At 40.6% G+C, this 16,520-nt stretch overlaps 1 protein-coding gene across 6 annotated transcripts in view; it reads right to left on the minus strand.

Annotated features, from left to right (window-relative positions):
• Positions 1-6,847: 6,847 nt before the first annotated feature.
• The window catches only part of ZNF143 (zinc finger protein 143), a 38,779-nt gene continuing 29,106 nt past the window's right edge, over positions 6,848-16,520 (minus strand). For 5 of the 6 annotated variants that reach the window (XM_039706810.1, XM_039706808.1, XM_039706813.1 and 2 more), the window contains 6 exons: positions 15,804-15,983; positions 14,481-14,708; positions 13,096-13,244; positions 11,620-11,781; positions 10,716-10,862; positions 8,087-8,811 (listed from right to left, as the gene is read on the minus strand). In XM_039706810.1, the coding sequence (XP_039562744.1) occupies positions 8,728-8,811; positions 10,716-10,862; positions 11,620-11,781; positions 13,096-13,244; positions 14,481-14,708; positions 15,804-15,983 (950 nt within the window). In that variant the 3' untranslated portion in view covers positions 8,087-8,727. Of the gene's footprint in view, positions 8,812-10,715; positions 10,863-11,619; positions 11,782-13,095; positions 13,245-14,480; positions 14,709-15,803; positions 15,984-16,520 lie in introns of all 6 variants that reach the window. The other variant, XM_039706807.1, reaches the window with a different exon arrangement.

The following is a 16,520-nucleotide window of genomic DNA, read 5'->3' on the forward strand; positions in this document are numbered from 1 at the left end:
CCGCCCCCGAGGCGGCCGCGCGGACGTGTCCGCCCGTGAGGCGCGCGCCCGGCGCCATCTTAGCCCCGGGGCGGCCCCGCCCGGGCAGCGGGAACCGCCTGGAGACGGCGTCCGGGAGCGCCGGGAACACCGCGGGGACGGCGCCTGCCCGGCCCTGCCAGCTCCCGGGACAGCGCCCGGCGAGCTCCGGGACAGCGCGCCGCCCTGCGGGACTGCCGCTCCCCGCTCCTCTGCAACGTGGTCTTGCTCCCGTAGAGCTGCTGGAACTGAGCGCGCAAAAATGTCCATAACAATAATAATACTACTGCAGTATCTAATATATAACAACAATAATAGGAGCACCTTCTGCGGCGTTTTTCCTGCGCTGAGCGCAGCCGGGCCGGTTACCGATTCCACGGCGGGACGCACGTGGTTTAAAGGGCCGCGGGAGCCGCAGCCGCGCCCGGGCCGCGCCCGCCCGCAGGACGCTTCCCCACGGCCTCGGTGCCAGCACAGCGAAGGCCACGGATGCCTCATGCTGTCATCAGACGTGTCTCCCCACAGGTGCCACCACTTGGCCTCTCGGCTTCGTTTTCTGTCTGGTTATACCCAGCAATAAACCTGCCCCTCTCTTCTGAACCAAGTCACCTTCCAACGAGCCCCTTGGGTAACAAAGCACATGAAAACATAGGGGTTTTCCAGCCACGGGAGCCCCGGAGAGCCCCAAGCCCGGCTGGGTACGCGTGTTGAGCTGCTCTCCGATGCTGCAGGCTCTCTGGGCAGGCACAGCATCCCGGGATATACAGAGCAATCCCCGGGATTTGGTCACCTCTCCGGCCTCCTCCGCAGAGCTCCCCCTCCTCGCCCGGCACACAATCCTCATGTGCTGCCCCTGGCTCACTCCTAGAGAGCAGAACCTCGGACCCACAGGGATGTCAGTGTCCCCCGTTCCACTTCTGGCAATTCCAAACCTCTTCTGCATGAAAATACCCATTTCTCTGCAGAGAGCTGTCCTGGTTTTAGGACAAGCAGTGATGAGCCACAAGTGATGGAACACAAGTTTTGAGATTTGCATTTTGGAGAAGACTGAAAACGGGTTTCAGAAAACTGAAAGTGGCCAACATAACCTGTGAAAATAGGTCAGAGATAAGGTTACATCAAGCCAAGTATAAACACACTAAGTATGCAATAATTTAGAACCACACTAACATCCCATTAAAAATATTCATTTTTTAAAGGAGGTGCTCTGTGTAGCAAGTGCTAACTGAAGCATTCAGATTTTAGAACAGATGATGCAAGAGAAGGTTATTTAAAAATAGAATCTCCACCACCTCTTTCTCCACTCAGAGTTCACAGAGAGAGATGCAATTCTTACAAAGTGACTCAAAACTTCCCAGCCACTATGTGTGGCTGGCTTCAGTCATAAATGGAGTTTCCTTTTCTTTGAAAAAGTTTAGACTGTAAGCTTTCAATAAATCCGTCCCCCTGTAATGCCAAAGCTTGCAGTCTCCTTCCCAAACTCCATCTAATATAACTCATGCCTTCTGGAGTCTACAGACACAGGTATTTGGTGACAGCAAGTGACAAACTGAAGTTCAGAAGCCCTGTTGTAACTGAGTTTAACCAATGAATTACCAATCACTGGAACAGTTTAGTTTGGGGACAAAATCAAGTGGTACAAGTCAGAGCTGTACAGAGAAAAAAGTATTTCTGAAGAGAAGACAGATAGGAAAGGAAAGGAAAGGAAAAAAGGAACGGAACAATAAGGAGACAACATTAACACAGTGATTTTAAATGAAAGTTTATTTGCAATCTGAAAGCAATTAAGAAAGGGAAGTAGTGAATAAATATGTAGCTAACAAAATGCACAGCTGCTATGTAAGAGTTCACAGGCTCTGTGTCCATGCTGCTCTGAATTTGCACCCCTTGTTCTTTTGCTGCAGGTCCTGTACTCTGACAGGACCATGAACAGCAGCAGTGTTGAAGAGGTGACTTCTGCCCAGACTGAGAGAGGAACTCTGCTCCCCTGTGACAGCTGTGATTGTCATGAGGAGCCCTGGGAGCAGCCTGGCTGAAGAGCCCCACAGAGCCAATTCCCTCCCAGAGAGCACCTGAGCAATGGACATCTCCAGGGGAGGAAGAAGCTGAGTGAGGAGGAGCTCTGCAGGCTTCCACTGTGCCACACTCTTCCAGTCAAATCATCCCAAATTCTCTGAAGCTGAGTAAATTGCACCTCTGAACTGCTACATCTTGCAGACTCAAGCCCTGATTCTTCCAAAAGACGTAACAGCACACAAACTGATGGCTAGGCGGTGCCTGGCTGATATTCCTACAAATTTGAGTGGTTTAACGGAGTTCAGGATATCTATTTACAAAATTGGTTCTTTTCCTTTTTATAATACTTGTTTTTAAGGTGCACTGAAGATTTTGCTACTAGAAATATTTATCTGGAGCAGTACACACTCACAGGCAAACAGCTGCTTTTAACTAGGAGTTTTCAAGCTCAAGGAAACCATTGTTTCCAACTTTTGTGGCTAGCAGGGGAAGTGAAATAAGAATGGGGAAGATATAGAACAATGGCCAATTTGTCTGGCTGTCAGAACTGCCAGAGAAGTGGCATTGCCATCTTGTCAGGATTCCTAGCTCATCTGCAAGTGCAGGAATCCTCCAAAACCACTTCCATCAAATTGGAAGAGTTCTGCCAAAACCTGACTGAAACCCATTCTACATCAGGCAGCATAATTCACCTTATCAGGGAAGGTGTAAATGGAGTGAAAGAAAAGAGGAAGAAGGTAAAACTGCTTTTATGAAAAACAGAAACACTACAGGCACCTGTGCCAAGGCCGTTGGTGGAGAACTGAGAGCAGAGAGATCTTTGCTGTTTTCCCAGCTTTTATCTTGGTTTTCAGCAGGTACCCAGGGACCAGTGTGCTTATCACAGTGCCAGCAATGCCATTCCAGTGCTCACACAAGACTTGGCATATACAGGGACAACAGGTCCCAGTGGGAGTGTGCCAACTGGGAGATGTTGTGTCTGGGCCACTGACAGCCTAAAGGTGAGCAGTTTAAAGATTATTTTATCTGGGGTTGTGCTGCTAACAGCTGCTGGTAGCTGGCAACCTCTTTCTCTTCAATTACAAGGTCCAGAGTTAAATGAGTTTCCCATCAAAAATGGACTTTGTATATCCAAAGACATGCCAACAGCTTCCAGTTCTTGTTCTCTTTTTAGTCTATAGTCTGCAGGCAGAGAGAACATTTCTCAGGGATTTATTCACCCAGGAACTCTAATAAGAACAAGGTAGAGAATAGAATGGGGATTTTGACAGCACCACAGTTTCCACAAAGTAAAGAACAGCTTCTGGATCCAAAATCTAGGAATTTCAGGGAAGATCCAAAGGTACTCAGAAGTTAAAATGTACAAAGCACATTAAAAAGGTACAGGTTGTGCCAAGAAGTACAATTCAGTAATTCTCTGTGACTACAAGAGCACACACTCATGACAGTTTCTAGTGACTCCCTTTTTTGTTTTTAAGTCTACTTCTTAACATTTGAAATCTGCTTAATAAGAAAAATCGCAAAACAGTCTGTTCCTGAGAGTTGTATTCAGATAAGAAATTTCCTCCAAAATATCTGAAGAGTGGAAGATTGCCATGACTGAAACAGGTACAATGAGAATGTCCTATTCCTCTGTTGAGGCAAAGTTAAAATTAACAAAATAGAAAGATTTTGTACCAGCAATTAAAAACCTCACAACGTCTAATGCAGAGAAACGAAGCAGTCACTACACTACTAATTTACCTCCATCAATAACCTCTTTCCTTTTTGTCCTTCAGGGAACACACAAAACCATAAGAGAGGTACTGTGCCTTTTTTCAAATCTGCTACTCTTCTAACAATCTCTTATGTGCATATTTAAGGTAAGACATTTTACAAACATTTTTAGGTGTGCAGATAAATATTTTTTTAAAATCTGTGTCTTACTGTCTTGAATGTATCTATTTAAAAACAAAAAGCAGCTAATCCCATCTGTCCCACAAACCATTCTTGCACTTTCTGATTTTTCAGTCATTACAACCTATATTCAAATCTGAATTAGCCCCACACCAGGGAAAAAAACCCACTGGAGATGTGGATTTGGACCACTGTTGTATCTCCAGGAGCTTTTTACATCCATGTGGGTAGTTTGTTATGGCAGCAGACCTGCCAGGTGTTGGAAAGTCAGCCTCTTCCCCTTGTCTTGCCTCACTAAGATGCCTGTTCAGGAACTCTCAGCAAATCCTACAGAACCAAGCAGTAACACGATGGAGAGACCAAAAGTCTCTTGAAAAATAAGTAAAAAGCAGCAGCCAATCAACCCAAAGGCTGATGATGGATTTAAACAAAAGAAAGGGTAATATACTGGGGGTTTTGACAACCACATAAGATACTTTTTACTTACAGGAAAAGTTCCACACAATAACTTGTATCTTGAAAGTGTAAATGGTTTGTCATTCCTTTGAAAAAAATGCTGCAAATAATTAAACAGAACAGTAATAACCCAAAGAAAATCTCTTATTGTTTCAGAACCTGAGAAGGATTGGATTTAAGGGGGTCACATTTCCAGCAGAGATAAATACACAGACTGTGTAGGACTAAGTGCTCACCTGTTCATACAGGCTTCTATGTTTATTGGGATAATTCATATAAGCTTTTATGTTTATTGGGATAATTAAAGTCTGCTTTGAATATAACCCTCAAAGTCTGGTATCACCTCTTCCTGATAGGGTGAGGTGTCAACAACTTAGTGCTAATGGTGATAGCCTAATGAGCTAATGTAGGATTTTCCTCTGGCCAACTGAACTCCACCAGCAGAATGAAAAACAGAATCAAAGGAATGCCAAACTGATGGGACATTTCACAATACACATAACACAACAAGATAAAATGCTTGCTTCTCTGCCTCAGTTTGAGTGCAGTTTACTACCTCCAACAAAAGAACTGAAAATGGCTCTTGATTTTTGTTTTGTTGTCATAGGTGTCTATGCTTTAGAAGGTTTTTATCCATAGAATACAGGATACTTTTGGGGAAAATGGTGCTCAAATATATACTTTGCAAATAAAAAAGTAGGAGTACCTTATTATAACCAAGGGGCTGGAGTTTGATTTTATGTATCTGCAAAGACAAAGCAATTTCCATTTTTTCAAGACAAAAATTATATACGCTGAATAAATAATTTTTTTAAAGCTTCAGACAACTCCAAGTTAATAGCTGAACAGGACACAAGTTACCTGTCACTTCCAGTCTCTCAAAACCTTACTACATAAGAAAATCAGTTTGCATGCCACCCAGATATTAATGAAATTTCACCTGCAGTGTTTGAAAATTACACAGAAAATTTGTTTTCATTCAAAAACAAACTGAGTGAACAAAACAGGTTTGTTATGGGGCATTTCTGCATCTTGGTCAGCTTTAAGGTGTAGAGTCTGACAAATCTCAACAGCTGTAGATGCCAGATTCAGAAACATTTTCGAGCAGATCCTTACTCCACACTTCCCTGGGGAGGGCTCCCTGAGTGCACTGGGCAAGGCACAGGGATTTCCCTGCTCCAGCACAATCCCTGCAGAACCCAGAGCAGGCAGTGGGACAAACTGGGGCAGTGTTTGAGGGCTGAGGAGGGTCAGGAAGCAGAGCAAAGCTCAGGCGGTGTTTATCAGCTCCTGAGCCCGTCCTGCCCTTGTGCTGAGCAGACACCACGTGCTTGTCTCACACCAGACCTGCGGTATCGGTCAGCTGAGCTGGGCTTAATCACAGCAGCAGGGATGAGGGCTGTTTGCAGCTGGATTTACTCTTATGAAAACCATTAGCCCTTCAGGGTAAAAGCCGTCCTGTTGTTATGCAGAGTGTGTCTGCCAAACAGGTCACCAGCCTGCAGCACCCAAAATAATCGCCTCCTATCAGCAGAAGCACTAAACCACAGTAAAGCAAAGGCCACCATAGGGAAAATCTGGATCAGTACTTAAAAGGGAAAAGTTGACTGCGAGGTCTGGAAAGACTTTGGGCTTATTCCTTCATAGGGAGAATTTGGTATAGACCCGGAATTGAAATACAAGAGAAAAATCGTGACGGGAAATGTGGGAGTCAGTCTGCAAGAGGCAGTGATACACTGAGCTGATTTACTTTACAGGGCTCATCTTTTACAAGCTACTTCTTTCTAGTGTGCCAAAGCATTCCCTTGGAGACAGTTTTCCAAAGAGAGGTGGAATCTGTGGGTAAAATATAGAGATTTCCACTGCCAAACACCCAGTCCTGTCATATTCGGTGCTTCCTCCTCCTGAAATAATTTTTGCCCATTTTCCTATCTATCTAATGTCTAAACTCCACTAGAGGACCTTCCAATGCCAACATGCAGCATCAGCTGCCGAAACAGCTCCTTCCACTGGTGGCTGAATGGAAGCAGGAGGGGAGAATCCCCAAGGTCTGTTATGAAGACAGGCCTTGCAGCTAAGGCACACAGAATCACCTCAGCTTTTCTTTAGGCACTAAGCAGTCTAAGTAATCTACCTTTTTTATGTCGAGGGAGCTAGCAAAACATGGAAGAACCACCTTTGACTTGGGAATTTTGTAGGAGTAACTGGTAAGGTAACAGTCACAGAAATAAATTTTAAAATACTACAGTTTTCCTGACTGAGCTGGTTGTGAATGACACCTTGCAGCAAACCAACTTGTATGAAAGAGAAAGAATACTCACATTTGTACAGTGGTCAGGAAATGTCCTGGGAAATGAGAAGAAGTAAGAACTGAAGTTATTTCTTTGCTAAGTCAAAGCCACCGTTCCAGCCACCATTTCCAGAAACTATTAGCAATGAAATTTAAGAAAAAAAAAAAACCTTGAACATTCACATGAAATGATACAACTTTAATTTCTAAAAGGTGATAAGTACTAAGAAACTGATCTAGTTGACAGGCAATTAATCCTCCTTGCATAGTACATTTATCTCCATGGGATATCAAGATTTACAACATTTCAGAAAAACTGGCACCTAAGTGAGCAAGCAACCTCAATCCTATACAAAAGTTACAGACAACCTATATGTTTCCAAGTTTCACTTTGTAATTTATGAAGAGAATGGCCTTTGCTTTGTCCCAATCTATCCACAGTACTGTATTCTCTCACTGCTTCTGTGTAGAAAACATAAAAGGCTGCAACCCACTCTGATACAGTAATTCACAATAAATTGGCTCATTCTATTGAAACTTGGCCTTTCTGAGGTCAAATATCTCAAGGTACTTAGTTATGGACTTTGTTTTTTCATGTAGGATGTGCACCTCATAATACTTGGGATTCCTTAATAAAGATTTTGTCCAGAGGATGTTCAATCCTTCCCTTGAGAAAGCTAAAGGTGAGGCTTCAGTTTTAGAAGTGCTCTTGACACTAATCAAAAATTAGCACTGAATCTTACAGGAAGCCAAAAGTTTTTAACTTGCTTAACCAGCTTGCTAACAAGACAAGAGTAAAAACACTTCTTCATATAAAAAAATTGAAAGTTACATTTTGCTGTATATGCTAGACATATCTACAATGGATTTTTTCCTTTACAGAATGATAGTTGGAGAGGAGCATTGTACTTACATCATCATTAATCCCTTTTTTCTAGTAACTTGTGTCCCGATTTTCAAAAGCACTGATTATCAAGCACATCCTAGGTACTGAATGGCAGCAGCAGGCACTCAGAACTGTCGAAAATAAACTATTAGTACTTGCACTTTTGCTGCAAATGCACCATTTGAAAATAGTTCACTTGAAAATGGGTAACTTCACCTTCTAGTGAAAACCACTCTTGTAGTGTTTTAGAATGTCTGAGATAACTATTACCAATATTTGCTTAATACACTATAGTGGATCACGGTCAAAATTAATGCCAAAAAATGGAAGTTTATGATAAATAAACTTTGAAAAAATTTACACAAGGCCGTAAATAAATAATTTGAACTTCAGTCTCAGTAAGAAGTAAAACAGTATGTCACATGACAATATCACCCTATCTAAACAATACAATCTTGCTATATTTTATTGCATAATAATTTGAGAGTAACATCTTAAGTAAAATATGTAAAGAAACAAAATCATTAGATTTACTTTCTTTAATATTCAACAACCAGTTCTTTGTACATAATCCAATTTAAAGATAATATAATTAGCACTTCCAGCATTAACAGTCTGTATTTACAATGAATGAGATGGGGTAGATAATCTAAAGAGTATTCAAATCTGTATGAAACAAATCGAAATACGAAGATTTACAGTAGTAGGCTCAAAATCCAAGACTTTTCCATTAATGGAATGCAATTTAAAAAGGCTTTGTTGCCTTTATTACTTGTAAGGGTTCCTGAAATGGTTATTTAAACAGCTGAAATCTTCAGTAATGCCTTCATTATTTGTACATGACATTAAAAATTCATTCCAATACTTCTATTTTTTACTTGCTTGTAGACCAGTCTGAAATCTGATGAAAGGATAACAAGGAAGTTTACTATATAATCCTAATTCCATATTCCTGAATGCAACGGTTGGAAGTAGATGATGTCAGTCCATTCCAAGGGTTATGTACACAAAACTTAGAAAATGTTCTTCACTCTTGCATAAAATGTGTACACAGTATCAGTGAGTGGGGGACTTCAAAGTTTGTATGGGCTGTTGCTGGCATGGACCTTTGTTGGTTGAAAATAAAATACCTTTCACTCTATTGTTCTGGTAGCAGTTTTACAAGTTAATCATCAATCCCTGGTGTTTCCCCTTGTTGTATTCTGGAGGCTATTCTAATGGCTTCTTCCAGAGACTGTTGTTCTCCAAGCTGAAACAAACACATTTAAACAGAAAGAAATCCAAAACGTTAAACTTAGATAATACATACATCAAAAAAAGATCTGAAAGCAAAGATCTAGATACCAAACACTTCAGCCCAACTAAGTGTGATCAGTATTGTCACACCTCTCCTGGATGATAATATATACCAGCAGCTATCTAATCAGCATGACAATTAAGATAGCTGCTGATAGGAGATGACTGACGCTGAGTTTCTATGTAACCACCAAATACAAGTGCTTCAAAGAACTGCTGCAGGATAAACACACTTCATGACCCACAAAGTAGGTGATATTTTACTTGGCAGACATTACAAAGTTCAGACCTGGCACAGAAGTCACAGTGGCTGTTGCATTACATTTTATCACTGGTAAAGCAAGCAAACATCTTCATTTTTCTTAACTCTCTTAACAGAAAGTCAGCTCTTTGGAACACCACATGACATTAATTTATAGGAGAAGTGTTCATTTATTGCAGAATACCAACTGCATAAAAAGCTGTTGTGATGACACTGTTTGATTCTACAGTTAGTTTAGAGAGGAAATTATCTGGTACTAAGATAACCAGCCCTGAATAAATACACCTTGACACAATTTTGGGAAGGAATCTATGGAGTTTGATAATATGTTCATGGGAAGGCTGAAGAAAACCTCAGCCTGTAAAGCTGGCCATTACCTATTGACTCAGAAGAAATCCATAAGGAAGTGTGAAAGGTAAAACCCAATTGTTTGACCAAATGGGACAACTCTAAGTATCACTTGTTATTTTTACAGTCAGTGCATATCACATTCTGGATCCACTCAAATCAAGACCTCTGTTTTCACCTCGTTAGGATTTCAATAGGACTATCAGGCTCCTGGCTTTACCAGTACTTAGAAACCAAATGGATTAATTTGTTAGTATTGAAGTACAAGAGAAAAGCCAATCAAACCCTCAGGAATAATGAATAGTATTTCAATTTAAAAATCTCTTCCGTTTGTGTATTTTAAGTTTAATTAATGTAAAGAGATTTAAGTTAATGCTCCATTGCTGGCGACAGAAGAGGTGCTTGTGCAGAGTGCCTGTTTTCCTTTCATTCAAAGGACCCTTTTAACCACTTTTTTCTTACTCTCATGCAAAAATTGCCTTCTGACATGGTTTCTCTTACAGGCAGTTTTGATTAGTGCCAACTTAGCTCAAAAGAGAGGAGTTCAGAATTCAGAGCTTCTCAACTTTCAACAGCATCTGACTTGCTACTTTCCATTTAACAAAGGGTAAAATAACAATCTCTTGTTTCTGCTTGAGGATATTAATACTACTTCTTTCAATCTGAGCTCTTAAGAGCTCTTTCATACCTAGAAATTACCTTTTCCTGACAGTGTTTGAACAATGTGAGGAACTATTTACAGAGACTGTTTGTACTGTGCAGGTTTGGCACATAACAGAAGGTCACTATTTCCAGAGATTTCCGATTATTAATTTCTATATAACTGTTTGCACTACTTTGCTATTAGGATTTTGAGGTTCAAATAAAAAATTTGCTGATTTTATAAGTTCATAGCAATTTCTCCTTGAGAGTTTGGCTTTATATGTGTCAATCCTATACGTAAAGCTGAAGGATGAACAAAAGCACTTTTTCACTGAAAACCTGAGTCGATTAACTACTTGATTGACTTGAAGTTTGGACCTCCCCCAGCCTTCCTCTTTTTTTCAGAATAGACTTGGAAAATCAGATGCTGTTTATTCCTCTTCCTAACCCTGTATGTTACTTTAAATACGAGATCACACAGTTGTGGGCTATTTTTTTTTCAGGGAAACCAAGGCTATTATTCAAATCATTTTGTTATCTGACTAGGTAGTTTTTAGCACTAGGAAGTAAGAAACACTCCAAAAACCCATGTATCCCCATCTTACCTGTACTGCAATTTGTGTCCCATTGGATGTAGCCAACAATGTGACAGGTCTGGTTTCTGTAGTCACTAGATGGTGTCCGTGCTGCTGGTGTCCCATTTCTGAGGAGGCACTGTGAAACGCTGCTAAGTCTTGGGCCACAATTGCAACCTTCAGGACAAAGGGACACAATCACCTGCCTGGCAGATCTGTTCCTGCTCCTCACCTCCTACCACCACTGCCTTCACAGTTATAGTCAAAGCTGGGATCACTCATGAGCATAATTGTATTGTGCAAGAGAAAAGTCACCATAATTGTGTTCTCCAAATTATCTACTAGCTCTTAAAATACAAATATCCTCAGGACTGCAGCAATTCAATAATGCACCTACAGACCTGTGATTATCTACACAGAGATTGACAACTATCTTCATTTTCATGTGGTACAATTTTAGAACAGTAGAATGAACTTTAACTTAAACATCCTGTTTGTACTAAAATGTTAGCTGTTTTATCTGTACATTAAAAACCAACCTACAGATTCAGACTTACACAAATCTTTCCCATCTGCCAAATAAATTACAGTCCCATAATATTAACCAATGAAATTACAGTTCATACTGGATTCTGTACTTAGTTCTGTCACACATTTACTGTGTGACTTTGGGGAAGAAGCTTGGCATTTCTAGGTGTTATTTTACAGACACCTAAATGAATCATTGGACTGGTACCTCAGATTTTTTCTTGGTGCCCACTTGTTTTTATAACATTCCACCACCTGCTGATGTACAGCCTGGTAGAACACATCAGGCACTTAGGAGGGGAATGTGTTGGGCAGGTGCTGGAAACTGCTGAGCTACATCTACAGCAGTGCCAGGAGTGTGACAGCTCCGAAGGGGACACGAGGCAGGTGTGCAGGGCAGTCTCACCTGCTGTCCCTCGCTGCCCTCTGCAGTGACCATGGCCACCGAGTGCGTTCCGGCCGAGGAGATGACGGCGTCGTGGGCAGGGACGGTGATGGTGGTGCCATCCTGTGTCACCATGGTGATGGTGTTGCCGATGGCCTGCATGTCTGCCTGCGATATGTTCACCTGCAACACACAGAGCTCCTGAGGCAAGGAAGGGGCTGAGTGCTGCTCCAGCCCTCATTCCATCTGCCTCACTGGCATCCAACAGCTCGTGACCTTCCAGACACGCTTCCCTGTTCACAGCAAAGGATATGGCTCTCCATAGTTGGAGGGGTGACATACCTAATCCCAGAGCCTACAGCTCCACGTTAATCAGAGTGCATCCCAAATAACAGCGTAACAGATTATCTATGCATGTGTCTTCCACAGAGGTCAGTGGGATTTAAGGTTGTACCACCTGACGTACTTTGATCTTGATGTAAATACTAAAGAGCCCTACGAGGGCTTAGAATTTAAGCCACAAATAAACAATCCATAACAAATTAATAATATAATTTACTGATGTCTCCAGTATAAATGCATTAGGGCATCAGATACATAATTTTATGTCTGATTTACAAAGTAAGAAATCCCAGAACTAAAGTCAAGCCAAAAGACAATTTAAATGTAAAAGAATTCTGTGTCTAGGCTTCAAAAGGCCTTCATTTCAAAGGGTAAAAATGCCAGTTACTTAGTATTTCTGCAATTTCCAGTGTCCTGGCAATATACCAGGCCCCTTGGATATTTTATTTCAGTCTGAATTCAGAATATATCTTTCATATGTTACTGGTATTTCAGTTGCCCTGCCAGCTGATATAGAATTTTTTCCCCCAAAAGCCTTCAATATACTGCCACAGTGAATCAAGAGAGTTGTGTTGGAATCCCCTTCCAAAGAAATTTCATATGAAATCCTTAAAAACATGTATCCATGGAAAACCTTAAAAAAAGACAGCTATAGGAATATTCAAGTGGAAAACAGTATCAAAGGATTCCTTATCCTTTCGTTTATGTTACAAACTGCACACTACCAACCAAACTGCTTGTGAAGGAAGCACCTGGACTGAAAAGACTTCCCTCAACCCCCCAAAGTGTGGGCAGTCAAGACAGTGAAGATGCCCATCAGATTTTAACAGCATAATCTGGGAATTGTGAGAAACCTCAGAAAGAAGCTGTATATGTAACTGTTGTTTAAACAGCCCTTTTCAAAGTGACAAAGATTAACAAGGAGAGACCAGTCCCCTAACTAACTTTGTATTAATACAGTTTCATGTGTCAGAATATGTGCTTTCACTTAGGAGGCACAACCCTAAGATATCCTGACACAGCTCCAAAGAAGCTTCTTTCCACCAACATTTATCCAGAATCCTGTGTGATTTCAGAGAGCCCATGGAGCAGCTACCAACCCGTGCCTCAGCTCTCAGCATGGTTTTGTCAGCAGGTGACACTGCAGTAACTCACATGTTGGGTTCCATCCTGGGATATTAGTGCTACTTGTTGGCCTAATCCTGACTGAGTAACTGTAGCAACCTGTGCAGAAATGACATCTTCTCCCTCTACACCTGTCACGTAGGTGATCTGGGAGCCTTTGAGCACATCTTCACCTTGACCTGTTGGAAACAAAGAAGGCATAGGATACTTTTCATACTCTAAATGCTCCCAGGAGAGCAAATAACAAGGATTAAGTCCCAGTCTTGCCTGAAGTTTGAAACACTCCAACAGAAAAATTTAGTGGAAAGATGAGAAAAATAAAAGAAGGAAAGATACCAGAAGCAAGTCAGAAAGTCTTACTTTGGGAACACAGGGTGTAATCTTCTAGCAATGAATTTAAAGACACATAAATACTACATATACATTTAGTTTGTAAGCAAATATTAACATGTGATAAACATTTCTAATTTATTAAATGTTAACCTCTGCATTCAAGGGACTCCATGCAAACACAGCTGGATTTTTTTAAGGTTATTAATTAACAAACATACACAAGAACATAGTGACATGCCTTTGTGTGAAGATTTAAGTAAATTCATTATCTTGATAAATGTTTAACCTCAGCAAATAAATGTTATCATTCCTTTAAAAGAAGGAATTAAGCTATAGTAAATCTGCTTAAGGCATTCAGTGCAGTTTCCCACAAACATGTAGCAAAACAACTCTGCTAACCAAAACAGTTTGTGTGGATATTTCCCATCTTCAGGCACATCCAAAAATCACAATGTAACAAGTGGTGTTTGTCCTATCACAGTATTGCCTTCAGTCTGATCCTTTACACTCACAGGATTCAATACTCATGATACCATGAGCAGCAGACTCTGCGGAGTACTGCAGCACAGCAGCTCCTTTTCATCTCTGCCTCTAGGACAGTTTACAAAACTGCTCTAAACCACAGCAAAACAGCCCATATCACTTTATTGCAAAACCAGATTTTTTTTCTCAAGGCACAGCCTTTACTCCCACACAAAAGATTGTCACCAGCCATGGTGTTACACATATACACAGTCTTTGAAAAATCCCTAACAAAAGTCCAGTAAGTTGTAATCAGCTTAGAGTGTCTCTGGTCCTTTCCCCACATTCATATTTTTAGCAGGTTTGCTGACACTGCAACTCTAATTTCTCTCTTAGCCCCATGACTGCTATAAATGAGTTTATTACCTGGCCAATTACCATGCAATTTCTGTTTACAAGTTGCCTATCACCCTAAAAAGTCTTACAGAGAAATTAAGATATCTAATTAAGATATCCTTCTTAAGTACTTTATCTTTTTATCTATGTTTTCATAGCAAAATACCATCCAGCCCCTTTAATTTTTTGTTAACAACTAGAGAGTCAAAGGCTGCAATTCTAACCTGGAGGTGGCTCAAAGAAAGCCTCTTGTTCTTCCTCAATGGGCTCTGTGTCGTTGTGTGCTGTCCGTTTGTGCATAGCAAGGGTGGAGATCTGCTTGTAGGTCTTCCCGCAGTGATTGCAGTTGTAGGGTTTGGAATGAGTATGTACAACATGATGTTTGTATAAACTGGAATACTCTGTGAAACGTTTGTCACAGCCAGGAACCGTACACACATAGGGCTTCTCCCCTGCATGGCACAACAAAAGGTATACAGAGAACTTTATTCAGGATGCACAGGAAAAAATGCCAGCAAATGATATTTAGGGACAAACCTTCATTGCCAACCACACTTGAATTTCAAAGGCAGCAGGGAAGCTTAATCACACAAAGTTTATCAATGCAACGTCTTATTGTCTTTAAGAATTACTGCCACTAAATTTGGCCCATTTTTCTCCCTATCATTCCATCTAAAACATCCTTCTGATGAAAACAGAATGACACAGGCTGAAAACTGCAATTTCAGTTTGTCATTGTACTTAGAATTTTGTTATTTTATTACTGGAAGCCCCATAGTTTTCCGGAATGATCAGATACATTGATTGACTAGTATCATTTTTGACTACTGAAAGCTCTGAGGAAATCCATAGGAAGCATGTGTATAAACAATTATGGTTTCATATAAAAAAACCCTTCAATTTAAAAATCAATGGAACAAGTGTCCAAATTCCATCGTAAACTGAAAATATAAACTAGATATCAAACATCACTCCATGAAGCTTGTCTGTGTTTCTATAACATACATAATGCTGCCAAGCTGATATGGCTATCACTGGCTTTTACATTTTAGAATCTTCAAATTTGTGCTTATTATTTCTGCTCACTAAATAAGTATTCTGCTCACTAGATAAGTATTTTCACATCTAGTCTATAAAAAAGGAAGTTTTGACCACAGTTCCAGCAGTAAGGAAAATACAGCTGTGATGAAAGAGTGACTCATGACAATGAGCCAAAGTTGAGCTCAGACTTGTCCTTTACTGGTATTTATTTAAGAAACAGCTCACAAGGGAGGCAAGCCCCAGAATCATATTAAGGATTCAGCCCAATGCCCAGTTTAAAAAACTTTGTATCCAAACCAAAATTATTCTGCCTTGACAAGGTGGGAAATCCAACTGCTTAAACATCCTCAGCTGAGGGAAGAGGAAGCCCAAACAGAATTACCAAGCCAAGTCATAGAAACATGCCTATACCCAATTACAACACACCAAAACATTGTTCACAAGGAGAATGACCCAGCCTCCCTCTAGCAGATTCCACTTCAAAAGACAATAAATCACTCATATACCTGTGTGTATTCTCACATGATTCTTATAATTAGTTGCACTGGCAAAAGCTCTCCCACATCCTGGCTCTGTACAGTAATAAGGCCTTTCGCCCGTGTGTGTCCTGATGTGAACCTTTCTAATGTTAGATGTTGTGAATGACCTGCCACATCCTTCAAAGGGACACTTAAAAGGCCTTTCACCTGAAAAAGAAGACAAGAAAAGGTGCACATGGAAAGGTTACAAAAGAATGAAAATACTAAAATACACATAGACTTGAATGTCGGAATGTAAAGCTACCTAATTTTATCTGAGATCCTCAGTCAGAAATACCATGAACACGCCACTGTGAAGTGTTCTAGTTTAGCCAAAATGAACAAAATTCAGGAAATCATACAGTCTGTAAGCTAAATTATGAAGCATTTAGATTAATACTTTAACATGTATAGAACAGACTCAGTTGCTTGGATTAGCTCGCACACTGCCCATAATCTAGCAACTATTTAACAACCTCCCTAATTCATACATATATTATCCAAACCAAGTGTATCATACCATTGACATTTGACAATTGTTAATTCTTCAAATGAAAAAAATACCTTCATGGTTTAACATATAACCAGGATAAACATGGATTACTGAAACTTGTTATTGAAAGCACTTAACCTTAAAAAAGAACAAGCTTTCTAAAGAGAACCAGCCATGAAACTCAAGTTTCAAACCCCCAGACCAAAGCAAAT

The sequence above is a fragment of the Passer montanus genome, unplaced genomic scaffold (assembly GCF_014805655.1).
Source record: "Passer montanus isolate IOZ18808 unplaced genomic scaffold, ASM1480565v1 scaffold2, whole genome shotgun sequence".
Lineage (NCBI taxonomy): Eukaryota > Metazoa > Chordata > Aves > Passeriformes > Passeridae > Passer > Passer montanus.